The sequence below is a fragment of the Octodon degus genome, unplaced genomic scaffold (assembly GCF_000260255.1).
Source record: "Octodon degus isolate 3935 unplaced genomic scaffold, OctDeg1.0 scaffold00124, whole genome shotgun sequence".
In the NCBI taxonomy this organism is placed as follows: Eukaryota; Metazoa; Chordata; class Mammalia; order Rodentia; family Octodontidae; genus Octodon; species Octodon degus.
In genome coordinates, this window is record NW_004524700.1 from 3,616,171 (window position 1) to 3,637,960 (window position 21,790).

A 21,790-nucleotide genomic window follows, 5' to 3' on the forward strand; every position below is an offset into this window, starting at 1 on the left:
CTTAATTTAATATTGTGCTTCTAAAATCAGTTGAAAAGAAAAAAAAAAGAGGAAAACTCAGCCTTGGAACAGCATGTTTTAAAAGATAAGACTGTGGCATTTAATACCGAACCATAAATCCTTCAGGGAATCAGCTCCCAGCCACATAAACTCATTTCCATACAGACTGCTTAGCTTTTTATTTCCTCAAACAAAAGCACACTTTGTATGCACCATCACTGCCATCCGCGCTGGCTGCCTCTGAGGCGGAGTCTCATACTTGGAGTGTGGTTCCTCTGGCTCACGGGGCAAGCCATCCCTGCATTTCATGTGTGCCCTCCAAGTTGGTGACCCTGATCTAATCTCTGATAAAAATAAATGAAATAGACATGTCCTAAATGTTCTATTGCTTTTTGCAATAAAGAAAAAAAAATCAGACTGTTGCTTAAAGATACTGGACACATACTCTCCCCGTGGAGCAGCTCAATTAAGAAAGAAAACTGTACCTGGAAGCCACATGTCAGGATGCCCGGAATTCAGAATGAAATCAACTGAACATCTGTCAGATTTTCAACAGAAACATTTAAAAAGTTTCCTAGGAATTTTTACTGTTCTGAAACTCCTGTGGGGCTTCTAGCAAGCACAATGTTTCCCTTTCGCCAGTCCTTAGCTACATCTTCTCAAAATGATGACATTGTGCCCAGACCTATGGCTTTGATGTCAAAGTCATTCATAATAACACTGATTAAGAAGGTTTCTGTAGTGTCCCAAAGGGAGCCAGGCAGTCTTCCCCTTTACCTTTCCCATGGTATTGTACTCCACTGCGATTTCTCGGAAGAAGAAGTAGATATAGTCTCCATAATCCACCGCTTGGACAAAGTACGGTTCTGCAGACAAATGGAGGCTTTAATTTGGGATGTGTCACAGGGCATTAAAAGAATTTTAATCAAGTGTAACCAAAGACATGTTATTAATTAGAAGTATATAGCTATTAGGCATTTGGTGAGCACTAACCATTTCTAATGACTTCACACTTGCGAGTGCTAGTGATTTCAAAAGGCGTTCAAGCTCACAGATTATGTTTTGAAGCTTTGCCATCAACAATAAAGAATAAGTGAATGCCGCAAATCTCTGTGATTTCATTTTCCACAATGCAATGTTCATGTTACAGAGAGGGGTTTGTACACCACCTTGTCACCCTGGCTCACACAGGGCTGGGCGTCGCGTCTTTCCTGTTCCCCACCACCTCCAATCCCCTGCTCCCTTTCATGAATGAACTGTTCAGTTCTTTTCTTGTGGGATGATGCTGAAATAAGGAGTTTGAAGTGTGGAAAGATGAATGTAATGTATTCTATGGTTGTGGCACTGGTAGTTTTGTTAATATTCCAGAAACTCATGGGAAGGGAAAAAGGAGGCAAATAAATCAACTAAGGCAAAAGATGCAATTTACATGGTTTTGTCTGTCAGAACCCATTACTGAAATAAATTTACAGTCTGGTCCATCCAGACTGGAAATCTCCCACAAGCTATGTATTACCCCGTCTCTCTTTTTTCTTTTAATTGTTCACCTTTCAACCATTTTGAATCATGCTTGACGGTCCTCAGGGTAGGGCTGTCTCCAAGACTCCGATAAATGACAGCATCGATGGCAAGGAAGTCAGTCACTGTGGCTGAGTACAGCTTTCCATCTGAGAGGAGACAGAAAGGAGCTGAACCTGGTGCAAGCCAGACGGTAGGGGTGGGGAGTAATAAAGATATCCCCCCAAATTGTTTTCTGACATCAGGCAAATGAGAGAGGACAACTGGGAAAAACCCAAGAGTCGCGAGGAAAATACTTGGCTCACATTCCTAACCATTTTAAATTGGGATCATGAGAGATGAAACATTTTTCATTTTTAAATTGCATGGCAATTTTTCTAAGCAGCGGCAGCTCAGGGAACAGAGTAAATGCAGAATGTTGTTTGCTTCACTTGATTAGATGGGCTCTGACCAAAATCTCAAGGCCAAGGACCCTGGGACACTGCTGTTTCCAGCAGCCATGGCAAACTGGATTAGTGTGGTGCCTCAAGAGCGATAAGAGCTGATGTTATCTGCTGACACCCAGAGGCTTCCGGTTCCTGCAGAAGCAAGAGAGCCCTCATCCCAGGGAGTGTGGGAGGGTTCCGAGCACAGAAAAGCTCGCTCAGTGACTGCTTCTCTTCTGAGAGCCACCCTGCTCTGTACCCCAGGTGCCAGCCATCAGTGAGCCCTGGAGACCTAGGGAGGTGCATCAGGATTTCCAAAGTTATGAACTGAAAATACTCAAATATACAAGAGGTCAAAGCAAAGAAGAAAGGGGAAGGAGTGAAGCTGAATTCAAGCTCGACTTTTCCAGAGAATCCATCCTCTCTGGAAGATACATTTGTGGATCCATTCAAGCCAGAAGAGAGTGAAGAATTAGTCCCTAAAACTTTTGGTTAGTTCCTGGGTTGGCAAAGACTGTAAATAACCAACTGGCATGTTGCAAAATTTACATAGATTACATAGAAATAATACATGTAAAATAAAAAAGAATGTTTCTTTGATTCATTTTTAATGGATTACTCATCTACATCAGTTACATGTTAGCAAGTTAGGTACAACATAATACTCAAATTCTTCCATATTAAGGATTTTTGCTTTTAAAGAAACCTTATGCAAACATACCTAAGCAAAGATCTTGAATGTCTACCTTTGCCTTTAAATCAAATTTGGTCAGACTCAAGTTATAGCTATCTTGAGATCTACATTGTTAACAGCTATGTATCAAAACCTGTTGTCAGTCTTGGTGGAATTGAACTGCAGACAGCAAATCTTCTCATTGATAAGCAGCTATAAATCTCAACTTTTCTCATGGAATAAATACTTTATACTCTTACAGCACCACATAATACAGACATGCCTGGGGAGTAGGGCGCAGCGGCAGGGGGGTGGTGGTAATTCTAACCGCCCTCTGGACTCCTGTTACACTCAACACTAGAACTTCACTGGTGAAACTGAACGCTCCTCTAACACTCCCTGTACCAGCCAGTTACAGAGAGGATCCAGTACTACCAAAGGCTAATCTTTTATGAGATTTCAAACATTTCATACAAAAACTATTCAAATATGTCACTTGGTGGTGGGGAAAGTCCTTATCTCATGTGGCTCATCCTTTATAGCTCCTGGAAGCTTGGCAGCCTTAGTAAATACATTGTTGTTTCTCCCCTTTGCCTTAGACCATAGGCAGTGGGGTCTTAATTTACAGTGAAGTTAAATGGCTCCTCTGCTGCTCACACCCTCCAATGTCCCAATCATGGATGTCCCAAGTGTCAAAGCAGTGTCCAATGCTGCTTACAGTCAGGAATGCACTCTTAACCTTGGTGTTGCCCCTTCCATGCTTGGGAACTGGAGTGAGACTGGTGGTCCTGAGAATGCTGCTTGCCAGCAGCACTGTGCTCTCACTAGCTGGGAGGACCGAGGACATTTTATTTCTTTGCGAGCTGGTCACTGCAGGCCCACAAGTGGGTGACACTGAGATATGAGGTTCAAAGAGCCAGGAACTAATCTTTCATAATCAAACCCTAAAACTTTCTCATTCAGCTGAGATGTGCCAGATCTTAGCTTCTGTGGTGGAAATTTTAGCTAAGTGCTTTATTTCATGCTATAACAATAACTATTGCAACAACACTTCTCTCTATGCCCACCTACACGTACACAGCTGGTAATGGATTCCTAAATAAATTCCTAATTAAAACATACCCATACACAAAATTCAACTAAACCTGAAAATGATGGCTTATTAGCTGCATCTTTATACCTTCTGAAGTAGAAGGAGGGGATGTGCATGAAAGCATTTTCTACCAGTTACACAACCTTTTGGTGAGAGGCAGGTGTGCAGATGTGTCACCTATCCAGGTCAACAATATCTGAAATGTTCGCCAGAAGCTTGTGGGTAGATGGCCTCACTGCTCTGAGTGAGCCTCCAGGAGTTTCCTTTCTTTTCTTTCCCATGCTCTTCTTCTCTGTGCAGGTAAGAAGTCATGGAATTGCATCTGGGAGAATGCTGTTGTTGAATCAAACCAGCCCCAAACTCTACCATACCTCTCATAGTAATCCACCTGGGTGGTTTGAGGTGAGATTTCCTTCTACCTGAGCCCAAACATGCCATCACCTGTTCAGTGTTGTGTTGCTACTCTTTGCTGAAGGCACAAAAGCATGGATAAGTGTGGCAAATATTTTTTTCTGAGAAGCAGAAGTGCAATTTCCATACTAATTTTGAATGGAAAAGGCATCCTTAATTACAGTATTCTCTAGAGAACCAAAGTACAACTGTGACTGCATGAATCCTCCAGAGCAGATTCTCAGCGACAGGCTGAAACACGCAATGAGAAGAAATCAGGTCATTTACCTGCAAACAGCGCAACATTGGCATGTTTGGCATCATAAGGGCATCTGGCCATTCCACTAAATTCATCCCCAAAAGGTTCCAAAGTATCGATCTAAATAAAATAATAAAGGATTTAATTATAAACAACCATCAACAAGTATTAACTGTAACTGGTATTTTTAAAGCATATATTGTGCAAAATAATTCATACACAAGCTTGCAAATAGACTCCATCAATGCCCCTGAGCTTTGGTCTTAGGTAAAGAAACTGAGAATTAGCCAGATCAAGTTGGCTACAAAGATTCTATACAAGAGCCTGAAATTTGCTCGTGTCAGTTTGACTTCACTATTGCAATGCACAGATTTCCACCTCAGTAGAATGATCTGAAAGAAGCATTCCAAACCAAGGATGTCTGAGGCAGCCACTGAGAAAGCCTCCCTGCACCAGTTGTCCTCTGAGTCGCAAACTTTATAAAGGATGACCTGAACTTCTGGTTTTATTTTGCCAGATGACTCCTGCAATTGTGGGTTTAATCCCAGCAGAAGATGTTGGAATGCTTTCCCCTCAGGTTTGCTGGCAAAATAGGATGCTGCTGGCGAAGTCACAAAACCATGGATGCAAGCAGAAAAAGGCAGGTCGCTTCTAGAGCAGCTTCAGAATCATGTAATGGCAGTTCTGAAGCTGGATTTTAGAAACGTGGCCTGTTCCAAGTTGGGTGACTCACATGGGTCAAAAGCAACAAGAGGTGGAGCCACTATGTAATTTACATCTACCAGTGTCCAATGCATGGCTTATTCTGTTAAGATAGAGGTTATAAGTGCCCTCCCAGTGAGTTCTGTTTGGCTGAGTTAGTGGGGAGGGAGGAAGACCACAATTTAAAACTTTTTTTCCATGAAAATCTGAATTTCTTGCTTCTTTTGAACAAGTAGAAAAGTCAGTTCAAGGCTTTTTAACCCAGTGTATTACTACTACTCATCTGTATTACTCTACAGGTGACAACGACCTAATACTGTAGGCATTTGTGGGTAGGCAAACCTTTGCTAGGTGCTCACCAAACTCTATCATTTCCCTTTCCCATGGGTCACCTTAAAGTTCATTTACCAGCACATGTGACCACAGACTGCCCACTGGCAACGGATGAGAGTGTGAGGCCATCTTTCAGCTGCCTCCTGGCTTTTCCCTGGAAACCTCCTAGGACCTGGTATCTTGTTCTCTTTTCATCCTTCCCCACCCAGATATAGTGCAGCCCAGGACTGCAGGGGAGGCGGAATTCTGAGCAGAATGCAGGCTGGCCTTCTGAACACTTTCATGAACACATCCTCTCCCTGACCCTGTGTTAACACTGACCGAGGCTGCCCACTCCGACCACCACTACAACAGCTCCATGTGTGCGAAACCTGGTCTCCTTCCTTCTCTGGGATTTCTCTTTGACGTGTAAAATCTCCCTCCCACCAAGTTCATAAAATGATCTCCGTATCCTTTTACAGCCATCTGTGGTTCCATCCCCTTTGCAATGTGAGATATTTTGTTTATCATCTCGAAGTTGCATGGTTTGATTACAGATTTGAAATCTGAAAGGACATAAATCTAAAACAGCACTGGTGCTAAAGAGAGACCCACGTAAAGGCTGTCAGCAGTACGGCGGGTTGTGCAGCCCTTGGTGGTATCTAATCAGCTGTGCTGTTGTCCCAAATCCCCATTTCATGGGTGGGAAAGGTTTTCCTACCTGACCACACTGAGATGGCCCTTGCTGGAGCCATTCTGTTTCCAAAGGGAGTTGAGAACTACATCAAATAGTTGTGCTTAGAAAATATATCTTTAAGGGAAAGGTAGTCAAGTCAGATACCCTTTAAAGCAGGGCGCTCCACACCCTATTCCTTAGCAAAGTCTTTCATGAAAGATAACTTTCTCCCAACAAAGGCTTTGTGTTGAGCTGGGGCAGACTGCAGCATGTGGGTCTGGCAACTGTCCAGAAATTTTGCTGAGCTTGCAGTGATGGACAGGAAATGTCCTTAGCCCAAGCAGGGCGTGTGCTGATCCTGCCAGCAACAGGGAAGCAACATACAAGGGGATAGTTTGTTCTTGATTCTTTTAAGTGTACCTACTCTTAAGACAGTGGCTTTAGGTCTAGCTAATCAGAGGCAGGAAGCAACGAAAACTTAACATATTGGTTTGTGACTTTGGGGTGCTTCAGAAACAAGATGATGCCATGGAGAAACCCTGTTTCCACACGGTAAGAACTAATCCTTGTGGTAGTCATCAAATCTCAGACTTAACAGCAGCTCCTGGAAAATTAAATCACCACAGGGGACAGATAATTATCATAGAACCAGACCGACCTCTGCAGAAAGATCATGAGATTCACAGCACAGTAAGAAAAAGACAGAGAGGACAGACGTGGAGGCTTTAGAGCTAGCCTTCCAAATTCTTCCCCAGGTGATCCTACGTCAGCTTCCTTTTGTAATAAAAATCATGTGAATCGGGGCATAGTGCAGAGGCAAAGACTGAACGTTTGTCACTTTCCTTTTTCTAGTTACTCTAATCCAATGGATGTGTCTGCGCTAGGGAAAGATCTAGGTGTCTCCTGGGAAGACGAGTCATTGTCTTTGCTTTGTACCTTTGGTTCTGATCTATTGATAAGAAGCACTTAAGAGAGACGTGTCATTCTCCCTGAAGCCAAATATATTATGGCCGGTATCATCAGCAAAATCAAGCTGTGCCCGGAGTCTGAGATAATACCTTCTTGACAATGCCAAGATTTCTTATAATCATTTATAGGCCTAGGTGCATAGACAGGGCCCAAGTATGAGCCACCCCAGATGCGGCTTCTGAGAAGCCCAGGCTTCTGAACATAGTTCTACAGCTGTAGCTACAGCAGAGAAGGGCCACTGCATGTAATCAAGGTGAAGCACTGTGGGAAATGGACAAAGGAAAATCTAGACCACTTGTGGCCTGTGGATCGGAGTGCCAAGAGAACTTGTAATTTGTCACAAAAGAGCTTTCTAGCTAGAGAACGCCTTGGCACATATTAGAAGCATTAAACTTAATGAGTCCTAAACAAGGCAATCTGGGGTGGATTATTAAGTGGAAGGATTAAAGTTGAACCGTAGTTGGATGCTGTCACTGGTGAGCATGAATGTTCGGCTAGGTGGGCTGCCTCTATTAGGAAGGGACAGACAGACCTTACTTTAAAATGTGACCTTTTGTACATGGCAGACTTTTTATACTAATTTTGATTTCTTTGAAAAGTTTCATGAGAAATCAAGTTTCTCTTAGTTACTGCACCTGGGGTGCTCCCTGGCACCTGGGCCTCCGCCTCACACTCACCTTGGCCCTGCTGGCCCTGGCCCAGCCTGAGCAGGAAGATGAGCAGGAGGGGGGAGGCAGGCAGGCTCCAGACTCTAGCTGCCATTGTGTTTCTACTCTTCACAGCCTTGGGCCGTACCTGGTAGGGATGGAACCCACTTTTCTTCTCCCCACATCTCTCCCTACACACAGGCCAGGCCTCTCTCTTCCTGTTCCACAGGCACTGCGCTCCACGCAAGGCACACTTATGACCGGCAGAGTGGTGCGGCACCCATCATTTCAGCCCCTCACCCTCACGGTGGCTCACTTGTTTCCTGTCTGATGGGTAGCAGCCACACCTGCCCACTCACCGAGAGGTAGCAGGGCAGTCACCCTCTGCTCCTCTCTTGCGCTCCTCCTCCTGTGTACCTTATCCATTACTAAATCTTCTTGATTTCTGTCATAAGAGTTCCCTGAGTTCATTCCTGTCCCTCATGCCTAGGGCCATGTTCCTCCAGCCTCTTTCTGCTGTCACTTGCTTCTTTCCAGTCTACCAGCTCGGAAGCCTTGCTGAGCCGTGCCTGCGTCGTGACATCACCCCCACTCCATGCCTTCCTTCACTTCACTAATTTCTATGGTCCTTTTTTTTTTAAAAAAATTATATATTGGTACAGGGTCTCACTACACAGCTCAGATTCCTAGTGATCCTCCTGTTTTCAACCTCCCCATTGCTGGGGTGCGCCACTATGCCTCGACTCAGCTGCAGGCACAGCGTGCCCTGGGGGTGAGGCCAACATGGCATGTGGTGCTGGGGATTGAACCGTGGTCCTTGAGCTGACCTAAGCAGGCACTTAGTCCACTGAGCTATCTCGCTTGCCCTACCTCTATGGCCCCTTAACACAGAGGTTAGGGGCTGCAAACCAAGCTCTTGTTCTGGAGCGCTGCTGTGTGCTGCACAGTCATGGAGGTGCTTCCTGCCTTGACAGGACCTCTGGGTTTCTCAGGCAGCAGTGTGCGAACACAGCAGGGGCCCTGCAGCCATCTGCCTCCTTCCTGACACTCTCCTGCACTCGCGTGTTGTGCTTCCATGATGCCTGAGTTAGGTCACCATGGCAGCAACCCTATGGAATTAAGGCTTTTATTCTCCCTCCGGCTTCCCTAAGGGTGGATGCCTTCTCTTTCCCTTTACAGTCTCAGTGCCAAACGGTAATGCCTAACGTGTTTGCTGAGCAAAAGACTGCATGCAGCAGGACGAAGGGACAAGGAAAGCTAAGAGATGCGATGTCTTGACCTTAGGTCACTGTTCTGCCGCCCGTGCTACTCTCAAGCTCCTGGCTTTGCTGGCAGCGCTGGTATCAGCTGCGTCTCAGCTAACCACGCTTACTAACTCTCTGAGAACTATTTTTTTCTTCTCTGCATTAAGGCCAAAGTAAGTAAGGCCATGGCCAAGTAAGCTGAGTGCTAAGTGGAATTAAATTCCAATGCTCTTGAAAAACCTTACCAAGAGGGGCTGTCTACAGTTTCAAATAGCATGCTTTTCTGATACCTTTTAGAATAGGAATCCCTCACCAATTAAGTGTGTTTTTGTGCTCAGGAGAGATAGTGGGTGGGGGGAACGCTCATGGCATTATCACGTGGTAGGTCTGTTTTCTTCTGAACAATGAAGAATAGGGTCTCACCAAAACCACCTTGTCTGGTATGCTCTTTACGGATGTGTCAATCAATCCCAAGCAAACAGGAAGCTCAGAAGCTGGCTCAGGATCACTCATGTAGAGCAATACATTAAGCTGCATGAGTGAAAGCAACCTGGGTGGTATTGAATTACCCCTCTTGAGTTGCTGCAGGTACAATCACAGTAAATGATGAAATGCCTCCTGCCTGTGTGGCTCTAGCCGACAAATGGAACTTACCTTATAGTTCCTGCAGGAAGGGTTGAAAGCGTTGGTTCCGCAGACAAACAAGGTATCATCATTTTTCTTCAGAAGAACTTTAATAAAGTTGTGACACTCATCCTAAAAAAGAATAATTCAAACCATTTTGTTTCAGGTCCAAAAACTTATTCATTGCCGTACACCATGATCTGTCCGCAGTAAGATTAGAGTTAGACGTTGGAGTTGCTCCTGACACTAACCGAAAGACAATGCTGACCACAACTGCTGTGTCAGTGGTTAAAAAGAGAAAAACATGGTATAGACTGGTAAAGTATTCTTATTTTATATCACAAAAAGAAGGCAAACTGCAGGGTCACCCTCCCATCGTATTAATTTTAATGCCAGATGCTTCGGAGTCCCTTGATATACAAGGCTTCGGGTGGAAGTGTGTTTTTATGTTGTTACATGACCAAAGGCACGCAAGCCTGCATGTCTGCAGCAGTCTTTCATGAGTGCCTCCCAGACTCCCAGTGGGCCCCAGCCGGGCAGTGGGCCGTGGGAGTGAGCAAGCACTCAGAAGACCCAGGCGGCCAGCTTTGCGGCTGTAATCCCAAGCACGCCTACGGAGTGCACAACCAGTCCTAGCAGCTGTTGTAATGTTTCATCACATTAAAAGCAAACTATTTTTGCAAATTAAAGCCTTCAATAAGTTGATGGAAAAAGCAATTACTGGGGAAAAGGGAATAGCATGATGCATTCTACATCACAGACTATGGTTGGAGATAACCGTCAAAAGCGTAACCCGAAGTGGCAGCTGCAGGAGGAATGAAAATTGCCTACCTTATGTTTTCCCTTCATTCTGCATGTGTCTACATCAGCCTGTCTAGATTTCCATGTCAGTTTCTACAGGGATCAAGAAAGAAATCAATTAGAGCCCAGGGGTTGTTGCATTTGATTTTAGAAGTAAAAGTTCCCTTGGGGAGACCAGAGGCTGAACATATATTTATTGAAAGCTTTCCACACCCTTTCTCCATGATTAATTTACCATAACAACCAAAGATGAGAAATAGAAACACTCATTTAATTTTGAACTTCTATCTATTCATTAAACTACAAAATGGTCTTCTCTGAGATCAAAACAAAGGAGAAAGGAAAGAAGGAAACAATAGCCTGGAAATTTCATGTAAAATACCCAAATTAACTTGCTAAATGATGCTCATTTTGAGAAAAATGCATGTTCTTGCCCTTTCCATTACATAAAGAAGGCTTTATCCTTAAAACACAGAAGTTATTTCCTTAAAACACTAAAGGGATGTTCACTTCAAGAGGACAAACATTTAGCTCCGGTTGTACATCTTCCTGCCAATTAATGGGCTAAAGGGATCCTCTAAGACACACACCTCATGACCAGAAATGCTGTGTGGAATGGTGGAGGAAGCTTAGGTAGGGCTTAGTCTAAAGTTGCTAATGATCAAATCCCTGAGCTATAATGATCAAATCAAACTCAATACTATATAGACGCATGATCATTGAAACACCTGTGGGACAAAATTTTACTTATGAACACTGATGTTATTTTCTGAACAAATGTGGCAATATTTTATTGTAGGATTTTAGAAACTACCCAAATCTCTGTAATGTATGTATATGCATACACTGATGTATAACATATGAAGTATCTGTTTCTGAACACATATCAAACCTGAATGTACCCCCAAATTAGGATTTTACAAAATGTACTGGTATTGGCATTTACAAATTAGTATTAGCTACATCATCTTGATCAACACGTTTAATATACATATTCTTTTCAAAACTATCCTAAGTTTCTTCATTTTAGAAAGGTCATTTTGAATCAACTTACTTTGCTACAGTAAATTTCTTCTGTGTGGGATGTGTCTATATCAATTGTATAAATATGATCCCTATTAAAAAAAGAAAGATTGATATGAGGACAAACACAGGAATCCAGAACATTTATTTTCTAGTGAATAAATTATATCTCATTCAGCACAGATAAATCCATACACATTTTTTTTTGAACAAACAAGCCACCCACTTGTTACATGAAAGATGCTTCTGGTTCTATCTATGGTTCTTGTTTTATGATAAAAAGAGATAGCAGCCACTGTCTCTCTATCACCAGAACTACAATCACTGAATACCTAGAGCTCAGGTGGGAGGGTTCAAGACTGGGACACAGAAGGATCACAAGCCATTTCAGTATTGACAAACCCAGGTACCAATCACTTGGCATTCAACATGTTACATTTGTTCATCAGAGGAGCTAACAAAAAGCGGATCTCCACCTTCATCTCTTGTCAGAAAACCCATTTTCAGCCTTAGCTTTGATGACTTGACAGAAAAGATGGAAGATGATAAAGGTAAAATTATTTCCAGGAGTCACTCTTTTCTTCCCAACATGATGGCCACTTAAAAGTCTAAAATGTTCTTGAGCTGAAGTTTACACTTCTTGTTTCTGTTCACCTTCCTATTTGGCTGAGAAATTAGTCGTCTTTGTAGTTCTCTGCCAACCTCCCCTTCGAAGGAGAGAAACAGAATCAGCAGCTCAGGTGTGGGGCTATATTTAAACCTCCCCTTCTGTGTGAGCAGAGTACAAGGGTGTTTTTGTCTAGAATTCAGACAAAATAGAAGAAAAGCACTACACTCAATGGAAGAGATGGGGGCTAGTGAGGGAAAGCCAAACAGCTCATTTTCCCTTGAAATAACATTGACTTTTTCTAAAATGCAGGAAGTCCTGGGGCTGGAAAATTACCCACAGCTTCAAACCAGGACCTGAAGGCCTCCCATGCAGACTTTCCAACCCCTTCATCACTTAAAAGGGAGGAGGGAAGGAGGGAGAGAAGAAAAGAAAAAAGCAATTGTTCTCAAGATTTGTGTATGTGCACATACATGAATACAGTATTCTGAAATGTTTGCTTCTGTTTTTTTAAAGAAAGAACATAAAGAAAAATTAAAAAAAGGCTTTTCATAGGAAAAGAAGGGGCAAGGCTGTCAGCTTACAAAATTCCTTGCCTGCCATTAAACTGTACATGCATATGAGAAAGAGAAACAGACAGACAGACAGATGGAAAAAGAGACAGAGAAAGAGAGACAGAGAGACAGAGAGAGAGAGAGAGAGAGAGAGAGAGAGAGAGAGAGAGAGAGAATAAGGAGCCTGTTTCGTAAACTGCTGCATTGGAAAGCGTCTTCAGTAGGGTGCCAAAAATCACTCTGCCCTTTAATTTCAAGGCATTTTATTGCATGCGTTTATTACTTGTTTGACTTTATAGGGCTGCTGTGGTCAGGCACATTATTGGAATGGAATTGCTTGTGACTTCAGTTTCAGGTCTGAGATGACTCTAGGCTTCTCCTTGCCCTGCCTCCCTCAAAACTGAAGCAGGAACTGAATATATGAATTGTAAATTAACAACTGATTAATATGCACTGGCAACTCCTCAAAAAGCTCTCAGATTGCCCCCTTTTGGCATGGCCTGTTTATGTTAATTAGTAGTATAGAGATTAAAAAGAAAGAAGAATTTGCAAAGTAGATAATAATTAAAAAAAAAAAAAAAAAGGAATTGAAAGGCATCCTTGCAGCCTGCCCCCTCTCAGCCCCAGGGTTCTGGATGGGATTTGGCTTTCCATTGCGGACACCAATTGTCTGGAGGAATGGGGCAGCCTTTGAAAACAGAATTGGATGAATGAAATCCCCTTTTAGATGAGGTAATCTTTTCTAATATTTCAAACATCACAAGGCTTCAAAAAGCAGAAATAGTACTTTAGGGTCCGAGTCCAGGCGGGCAGGGAGGTTCATCCCCAAGCCCATGTGCACAGCCTGAGACACCTAAGTTGCCCTTCCTGAATTAAGTGATTTGAACATAAACTGACCTAACCCGAGGACTACTTCTCCTTCCATCCTGCACCTCTGAATTGTGTTGCCAGGGCTTAGGCCCTGGGTGCGGGGAGGATTTTACTTTGAACTGTGTTACTGGCTGCCTGGGAACCTAGGTCTCTCAGAACAGCGATGGGAACTGGGCAGTGAAAAGGACTGGCCCTAAATATGGCAGCCACAGAGCTCCTGGGTGAGTTTTTCTGAGTGTGTATTCAGAGCGAAAGTGGCTGAGTGTGGAATAAACCAACACATCAATGCAGAGTTGTCACAAACTTGACCTTCAATGAAAGCAGAGTACGTTGCATAGCTTAAAAATAAAAAGAATGGAGAAGGAGCTGGTAAGATACCAGAGAGGGGGTGCTGCGTCCTCACTGGAATGAGGACGCATTCTGATGATGACTTTGCTCCTGGGTGGCAGCTGTGATGGGGATGACCAGGACAAAGCTCCCAGCTCTGTTTCTCAGTGGGCAGCACTGAACAGGAAGTGGCCATGTGGTTTTCAGTTAAGGCCTCCCTTGTTCAAATCCTGCCTCCATCCCCAAGCCTATGTTCTCACTCTCTTGTGGATTCCTTTCACAGGATATGGGGAAGAACAGTAGCACTTTGTCCTAGGGCTGTTTGCAGGAGTGAACAAATTGATATTTATAAAGGAATTTTTAACTACATTTGTGACTTATATGGCCATCCAAGTGGGTGCTGTATTTGTGAAGTCACACATCTGAAGTTTCATGGTGGTGTTGCTTCCTGTGCCCAAATGTGCACTACTCTCAGGGTGTTTTCCACATACCTGAAGCTCAAGTTACAGAGCTTTCACCTCAAAATATCTTAAGTGTTTTAAGACAATCAAAGCACGTATCTCATCTTTACCTATGCTCATAGCTGGATATAAACAGCATCTCTATTTCTTCTTCCCTGGATGAAACGATTCATCTGTCTATACTAGGCAGAACACTGCAGAAGAGGATCCAAGTTGATGTCCATTTGGAATTATACTAAATAAGCCACACACACACACACACACACACAAAACACGGGGATCATAATGGTTGACACCCTAGTGGACTCCATCGTTAAGATCATCTAAACTAACCCCTCATTTGGCAGAGGATGCTTATAGCCAGAGAGGTGGTGGTCAGGCATTAAAGCAAAGCCCAGACTCATGTGAACCCTACTTAGGTAGCATTTCTACCATGCCATGGACCTTAAGACATCAGTCTGTCTGAATGACAGTTTTCTAAAAGGATGAGTGATTTTTTTTAACTGTAATCAAATTAGAAATCTTCCTGGGAATGTCCTGCGTTATGCTTTCTTTGGGTGCCACTGCCATTTTTTTATTTATTTTTTATTTTTATTTTATTTATTTATTTATTTTTTGGGGGGAACTAGGGATTGAACTCAGGCCCTTGCCCTTGCTAGGCAAGCACTTATTCTACTGAGCAATCTCCCCAGCCCCCTGCCATTCTTTTAAAGTAATGATACATACTATATATTTGCTGCAAAAGAGGTTTAACATAAACACACCTACATGCACACCATAGCACATGTTTACACATTCAATTTGAATTAACAAATAAGGATCAAGGAGCTGAGCACTCTAGTGGGTGCTTGGGTAAATATTTGCATATATGCTCAAGATGCACAGTAGATTATTTGAGTCTAAGCACCAAAATATGCAATTATTTCTCTGTAAATCCATGTAAAGTTAAACAGACACAGAATCTTGAAAGAATGATTGCTTGACAAACTGAAATAGTCTGTAACCTAAATAACACAGGGACTTCAAGTTCTTAAAAACGTTGCAAAGTGGCTGCAAAGGCAGGATTCAGAGTTCTGGATAGGCAGAGGAGGCCACTCACCTGGCAGCAATGTAGAGCGCCCTGCCCATGAGCATAATCATCTGGATGTCCAGCCTGTGCCTCTGTGTGGTGTTCCGTCCTGGCTTGTGGCCCACAAACACCGGATACTGTTTTGTATCTGTAAGAGGCGGGGATGCGGCAAAAGCGGGGAAAGTAGATCGGTCCAAGAATTCTCAGGGCAGGGTGACAAGGGAGCAGGCCCCCAACAAAACCACATTTAATTCAGACCACATCACCATTTCTGTCCTCCAAATGAGTGTTATTTTAGGAAATACTATGACAGACGCATGCCCTATAAGGATGATCAAGTTACCCTTGAGTTCCAGAAGATATTAAGCAGGGACTTAAGTTTTTAAGTGTTACTATTTCTAGGGGTTAAACTTGGTAGTGAACTCTTTGCATGAAGGTACTCTTTTCTTCCAGATTTCTTTTCATCTTGTGGAGAGTGCTAAGCCTGAGAAGGCAGGCTGCCAAAAATCTAGTCTTGGGACAAAACTACTTTAAAGCCGCCTTCCCATCAATCACCACAAAGGCAATGTGGTCTGGAGGCGAGAGCCTTCGTCCAGGAGCCAGAAGAAAAATACAGTCTCCGCAGGCGTCCAGTTGGAATAATCTACTATTGAAGCCAGCCCTGCGAGGCTGGATGGCATTCGAGGAACTGTGGGAAGTTCACTCCAGAGTTAAGCAATTGGCTAACATCGCAGAAATGTGGGTTTTCACAAGACCGGGTCAAACTGAGTGTAGCCAGTCAGGTGATCTGGAATTTTCCCTCACTTAGAAAGTCACTGAGCACATTTCTCCTATCCTATCATTCGCTTTGGCTGGAGTGAGCAATTTGTAGTTAAGACCTAACCTTTAAAAATACCTACACCTCAACATGTCCCTGCCAGGAAACTGCCAGCCTCCAGAGCACTGGCAAGCCCTCCTCCCTTAAAATGAGTCACATTTACAGCAGTGTTTCGGAGAGGGGAAGAGAGTGGTAGAAATAATGACTAGAAATCCATTCACAGATCCTACCTAGCTCCCTACACTTTACACTCCTGTACTACCTGAGCACCGCCACTCACAGTGGGGTATCACTTGAGGGGCTTGGAATGTGTTACGCACAAGCAAGGGGCATAGGACTAGCTTCCGCTTTCCTTTCACTGCTCTGAAGTTTTGTCACTCATTCATAAAGGAAGTTCTTGAAACAATCCATATACCTCAAGTATCACGGATTTAGAAGACCCTGATGTAGGCTTTTCAGGAGCACATTTGGGCTGTGGTGCCAGAGAGAAAAAACTTATTTCCAATAGAGATAGACAGACATTCATTTGTGCCTTAAGTATGGGAGACTCCACCATTTCAGGAGTGATGGTCCTGAAGGGCACGATTGTGTCTTTTAATCACACCCTTTAGTCTTCTCTTCTCTAAGCACTTTATGTCAGGTTTGCTACCTCATTTTTATATGAAATCATCTTTTTCAAGCCACAGAGACCAGCTGAAAGCTGGGCATTGATGGAACTCCTAGTATCTAGTATTAATAATAGATATCTTTTGAAAAGCTCATTCAGTGTATCTGAGATAATTACTGGATGGGTACTTGGACTATTTGTACTTCTTTTTTTTTTTTTTTTTTTTTTTTTGCAGAACCAGGGATTGAACTCAGACCCTTGCACTTGTCAGGCAAGTGCTTATTCTACTGAGCTATCTCCCTGGCTCAGCTTGGATGGGTACTTGGAAAAGTGTTCACTTTCACCTGTACTGAGACAAAAGAGACTAGAAAAACAGTACACTGGATGTTCCATCTAACACACAGGTAGAACTATTCTCTCTGGAAAAGACAACCGAGTTCTCAGTCATTGCAGTACTTACAGTAATGGCAGTATCTGGCAATCAGATGCCAAAAAGCTTACAAACAGTTAATATAAGGCAGCTGTAAATTCAAAAGTCACTTTTTATCCAGTACAATGCTATAACTTCTAAACTTACAAAAGTTATTTTTCTAAAGTATTCTAATCCAGTCATTGTTTTCTTTTCAAATCCTGTAATGATGCCCACACGCTGACTGCACATGAAGATGCGGAGTAACACGATGCTCAAGTGGTAGTACTACTGTATTCTCCCACATAGCTAGTTTTAAGGCACAAGCATAGCCTTATTGGGGACATGAGCTCACATATGTCCCCACAACAAGTGAGGATTTACATAACAATTGTCACACCAATTTGACTAGATTTAAATTATTTACTTTTGCCATTTAACACGTTAAAGTGATGTCTAGTTTTCTGATTGATGGATTGATGAATGTATTTGGTTGTTACAAGGTCTCACTACGCAGCTTGGACTTGTGGTGATCCTCCTGCTTTGAGCCTTCCCAGTTCTGGGATTACAGGCGGTGCCACTAGCCCTGGACTCTGTGGCCAGATCAGCCCGCCCTAGGATGGCGCAGCATGTGGTATCAGGGATCGAACCTCGATCCTGCACTTGCCTGGGCTTGCCTAAGCAGGGACTTGAGCCCGCTGAACTGTTTCCTTGGGCCTTCTGTTTAATTTTTATGTTTTGCTGCACTGATGTAGGCTTAGATAGATGTCTGCCGAGGGAGGAGGTGAGTGAGTTCGTGGTACTTACAGTTGCCATGCGAAATACTGATGGGCTCAGAATCTTCTGGGAAACCAGCCCCAGCGAAGTGCAGCAGTGTAAAATATAGCAGCAAGGCTTCTGACCTCATAGTAGTTCAGCGGGGAGACTTTACTTCTCTACTTCACCCTGCCAAAAAGCAAAAGCAAGTATTTTTGTTCTGCAAGTCAGCTTTATCCAACTTCATAAATTGAAACGGCCTTGAAGATGATTCAAGACAAAAGGCTTTTGCTTACACCTCGCCCATTGTGGATTCACCAATCACTGTGTTTTACACAAACAGCGTGTATCAAGAACGGACCCTCCCCCATCCCTGCGTCCACACCCTTCGGCGAAGCTCCGCCCCAAAGCGGCACACACAGCCTCAGTTCTTGAAGCCACCTCCAGGCCCTCCTAGGTGACTACTTCACAATTCCAAATCCAAAAGCTGTGGCCAACTGAGACACCTTTTCTTCTGTGTAAGTTGAATCTCTCTCTTCACAGCAGGTTTCCAGAGATCAAAAGTACCGTGTTCCAAACATGTTCCGCTTGGCTAGCCCAGGAGGTTTGAGAAACTTCAAGTAGTTGCTGATATTGAAAAATTAGGGTATCTCTGATAACAATCTAGATTGCTATCTTTTTTATTTGAAAATAAGATTGTCCTATTGATTTAAGCCCTGCTTTCTAGACACTACATGCCTGCCTCCCCCTGCCTCCAAAGCTCAAACCCACACAGCTTTGTTAGCTCCTATTACCTGCTCACTCCTTTCCTGGAGATCTTTGCATCCCAGTTTATGTAATTCTACAGTGATCTGAGGCATAAACAAAATCACACAATCTATATTTAAAAAGCAATCATCGGGGCTGGAGAGATGGCTCAGTGGTCTAAAGCACCTACTTGGAACAAGCTTGGCAAAGCACAGGGACCACGGTTCAATCCTCCAGCACCACATGCCAGCCAGCCGCGCCCCCTGGTGGGCTGAGCTGGCCACACACACACACACACACACACACACACACACACACTAAATGTTAAAATAAAAAAAAAATTAAAAAAAAAAATAAAAAGCAATCATCAGATGGGCTCAGATATTGTGAAGAATATTTTAAGGAGAATCTGAAACCATATCCTGAAAGAGTACTGCAGATTTTTAAAAATCGTATCTCTTTATGGTTTCGTCTGAAAATCAGTTAGTCTGAAATACTACCCTACACTGGAAGAGTAGTAAATAAAATGCAGATGGTCCTACACATCTGCATTTTCTTCAGGATGCTTTCTATAGAAAAATTCTCCTAAATCTTAGAAATAAGATTCCTGCATGGAGCTGCTGGATGCGGTGAAATAAGGTACAGAATACAGTACAAATCACATCATTCTCAGGCATTTTTTTCAAGTGTTGGTCTACATGGGAAATGAATGTAAAATGTGGTGTATTTTCATCTTTTTAGACTAGAGCTCTCTGAAGTAGTCTGCCAGAGATTGGCTCCTCTGAACAAAGGTATTTTACAGAAGTCCATCAATCATTTAAGAGTTGTATGTAGAAATAATAACCTTAGGAACTAGATGTCTTTGGAAGTTAATTTGGCAAAGAAACTGCTACTTTCTACTTTTTGAGGCACCATTTAATATTAGATACCTATGTTGCATTTCTTCATGCCAATAAAAACATTAATAAGTCCCAAGTGTTCATCATAGCTTCTAATTTCACAGACACAGCTGGGTCTCAATCATTTCTTCAACTGAAAAGTGTACATTAATTAATTTGTTTTATCTGGAAAATCAAAAGAGGGAGAGAGGTTGAGAAAAAAGCCCAAACAATTCAATATCTCCATCTCTGATGTACAGATTAAAATTAAAGTTTAAAGATTGCTGTTCACAAGGGTGGTCCATTACCGAGAGACACAAACATGTACTTATAGGTGGGTTAAAAGTGAGTCTATTTATTCATCTCTCTGCCAGTTTTTTCCAGGTTGGAGAGTCTGAACAAAATGGAAAAAAACTTCTGTGGTGCCCCATTTGTTTCTGGTGGCTTCTGTTCAGTATCACATCAAAGAGGAGAGAGCAAAAGCAAGAGTAAGTAAAACATAAACAAGATGCCCCTCTGCCATTTCCCATCAGGTGAGGCAGCATGTGGGCAAGAGAAGAACCTGCAAGCTTAACAAGGGCTCAGGAGCAGAACTGCAGCCTTGCACATGTTGCTTGGTGTCTGCCGCTTGTGACAGAAAATAAAGGAAATGCAAAAGGTTGACACATATTTCTTTAGAAGTCTTGCGAAATGCATGTACTGTAAACTTCTGAAGTTTAATTTTTCTTATGACAAATGAGTATCCTTCCACAATAGAATTCATCTTTGTGAAGGTGTTCTCCAAGTTAACAAGACAGCACCCTGCTACTTTATTGTATTCCCTCAATTTTAATTCTCTCTGTAGATTGTATGGGTCAAATGCAAAATTCTCAGCCCCTGAAGCTGGCAGGCACAGCAATGTGTACAGAAGCAATCCACTGTGCAATTCAACAATTTCTTTTGATCCTTAAAGACATGTAGCCAGTATCGTGTCTAAGATACGTCACTGAAATATCTTCAAGCCTTTAGGAAGAAGAAGACTCTTTGCCAGGAAAAATAGTTGTTCCATGTGTCTTTCTACCATCATATCACCGACAAGTTACCTTACACATCAGAAGGGTGAAAGCGTTCTGGTTAATCTTGGCCAGCCCACATGAAAACATGCAAGTTTTCTTTAAAGCTGAAGTTTTGATGTATTATTCCCTTCCTACTCAACTTCAGACCCTAGACCTTATAAAAATGTAGACAATGTGTTTTCTTGTTGAAATGTTGGCTTTGTAGAAGAATGCCCTTCCAATTACACTGTCATTCCCCATCTCACGGAACACGGACTGGGTCTCCCCCCCACCAGCACAGCATCACAGACTTAAGCAACAAGGGCTTCCGTTAAGTTTAGGAATTTTGACTTAACTGAATTGCTGCAGATTAAGAGGCTGTGTAAGGAATTTTTTAAACTTCAGAAAGTGCTGCCCTCATGTAGCGTTGTGTATCTTCCTGCAAACATTTGTCAACTTCCTTGCCTGTGACTTGCTTCTATAGACCAGCTGTGACACAGACTTAAGCAACTATCCAAAAAATGAGATAACAACTGTCATCAATATGAGGATTCTAAATAAAAATATTTATTTCAAAGGTAAGCTTATTATGCTTGAATTGTCCATCTAATTGTCTCAGCCTGTCACTACTGTCAGCATGAAAAGAAATAGGCTTCGTAAAATGTATCATTACTAGAAAGTTATAAACCTACTCTGCCTAGCCCTTAGAATTTATAGAAAACCTTAAGAACATTCTTAATTTTAATAGGTATCTGCTTTGTGAATTTATTAGGTCTATTTCAGTTCATCTAAAATTAATTTGTGTTGATGTTCTATACACTCTGAACTCAAGACAAAATTCTTTTTTACTGTAATTTTTCCTGACAGCTTTTAAGACCAAATTGAATAATTAAAACTGTGATGCACAAATTGTATTATGACTATTGGCTGCCATGAGCCACATGAATCACACAGAATGCTAATTGGCCTGGAAAATAACCTTCAAGTATTCCAAATTTAAGACCAAACAAAAGAGGCTAGAGGAGTTCTTCCTGAAATTCCTGTGGAGGAATCCATCCTGATAATTGTGCTTTAAAGTGAAATACTTTCAATCATGGGAGCTCCCATCCATCCATCCATCCATCCATCCATCCATCCATCCACCCCCATATACATTCACACCCATACAAACACACCCCATCATATAGGTCATGGTGTTGACAAAAGGTGATGCGAAGGAGACACCAATGGAAGTGAGGATAATTAGGATGCTAGGGGACAAGGATAGCAATTGCCACACCTTAGTTCTAGTCAATCAG

The 21,790-nt window shown here is 42.6% G+C and overlaps 1 protein-coding gene across 5 annotated transcripts in view; it reads right to left on the reverse strand.

The window, feature by feature from the left end:
• Sema6a (semaphorin 6A) overlaps window positions 1-21,790 on the reverse strand; it is a 129,297-nt gene that overhangs the window by 41,820 nt on the left and 65,687 nt on the right. For 4 of the 5 annotated variants that reach the window (XM_023700548.1, XM_023700549.1, XM_004640597.3 and 1 more), the window contains 8 exons: window positions 17,885-18,022; window positions 15,275-15,392; window positions 11,388-11,448; window positions 10,364-10,426; window positions 9,563-9,664; window positions 4,388-4,478; window positions 1,548-1,667; window positions 778-866 (listed from right to left, as the gene is read on the reverse strand). In XM_023700548.1, coding sequence (XP_023556316.1) covers window positions 778-866; window positions 1,548-1,667; window positions 4,388-4,478; window positions 9,563-9,664; window positions 10,364-10,426; window positions 11,388-11,448; window positions 15,275-15,392; window positions 17,885-17,984 — 744 coding nt within the window. In that variant the 5' untranslated portion in view covers window positions 17,985-18,022. Of the gene's footprint in view, window positions 1-777; window positions 867-1,547; window positions 1,668-4,387; window positions 4,479-9,562; window positions 9,665-10,363; window positions 10,427-11,383; window positions 11,449-15,274; window positions 15,393-17,884; window positions 18,023-21,790 lie in introns of those variants that run through there. The other variant, XM_023700550.1, reaches the window with a different exon arrangement.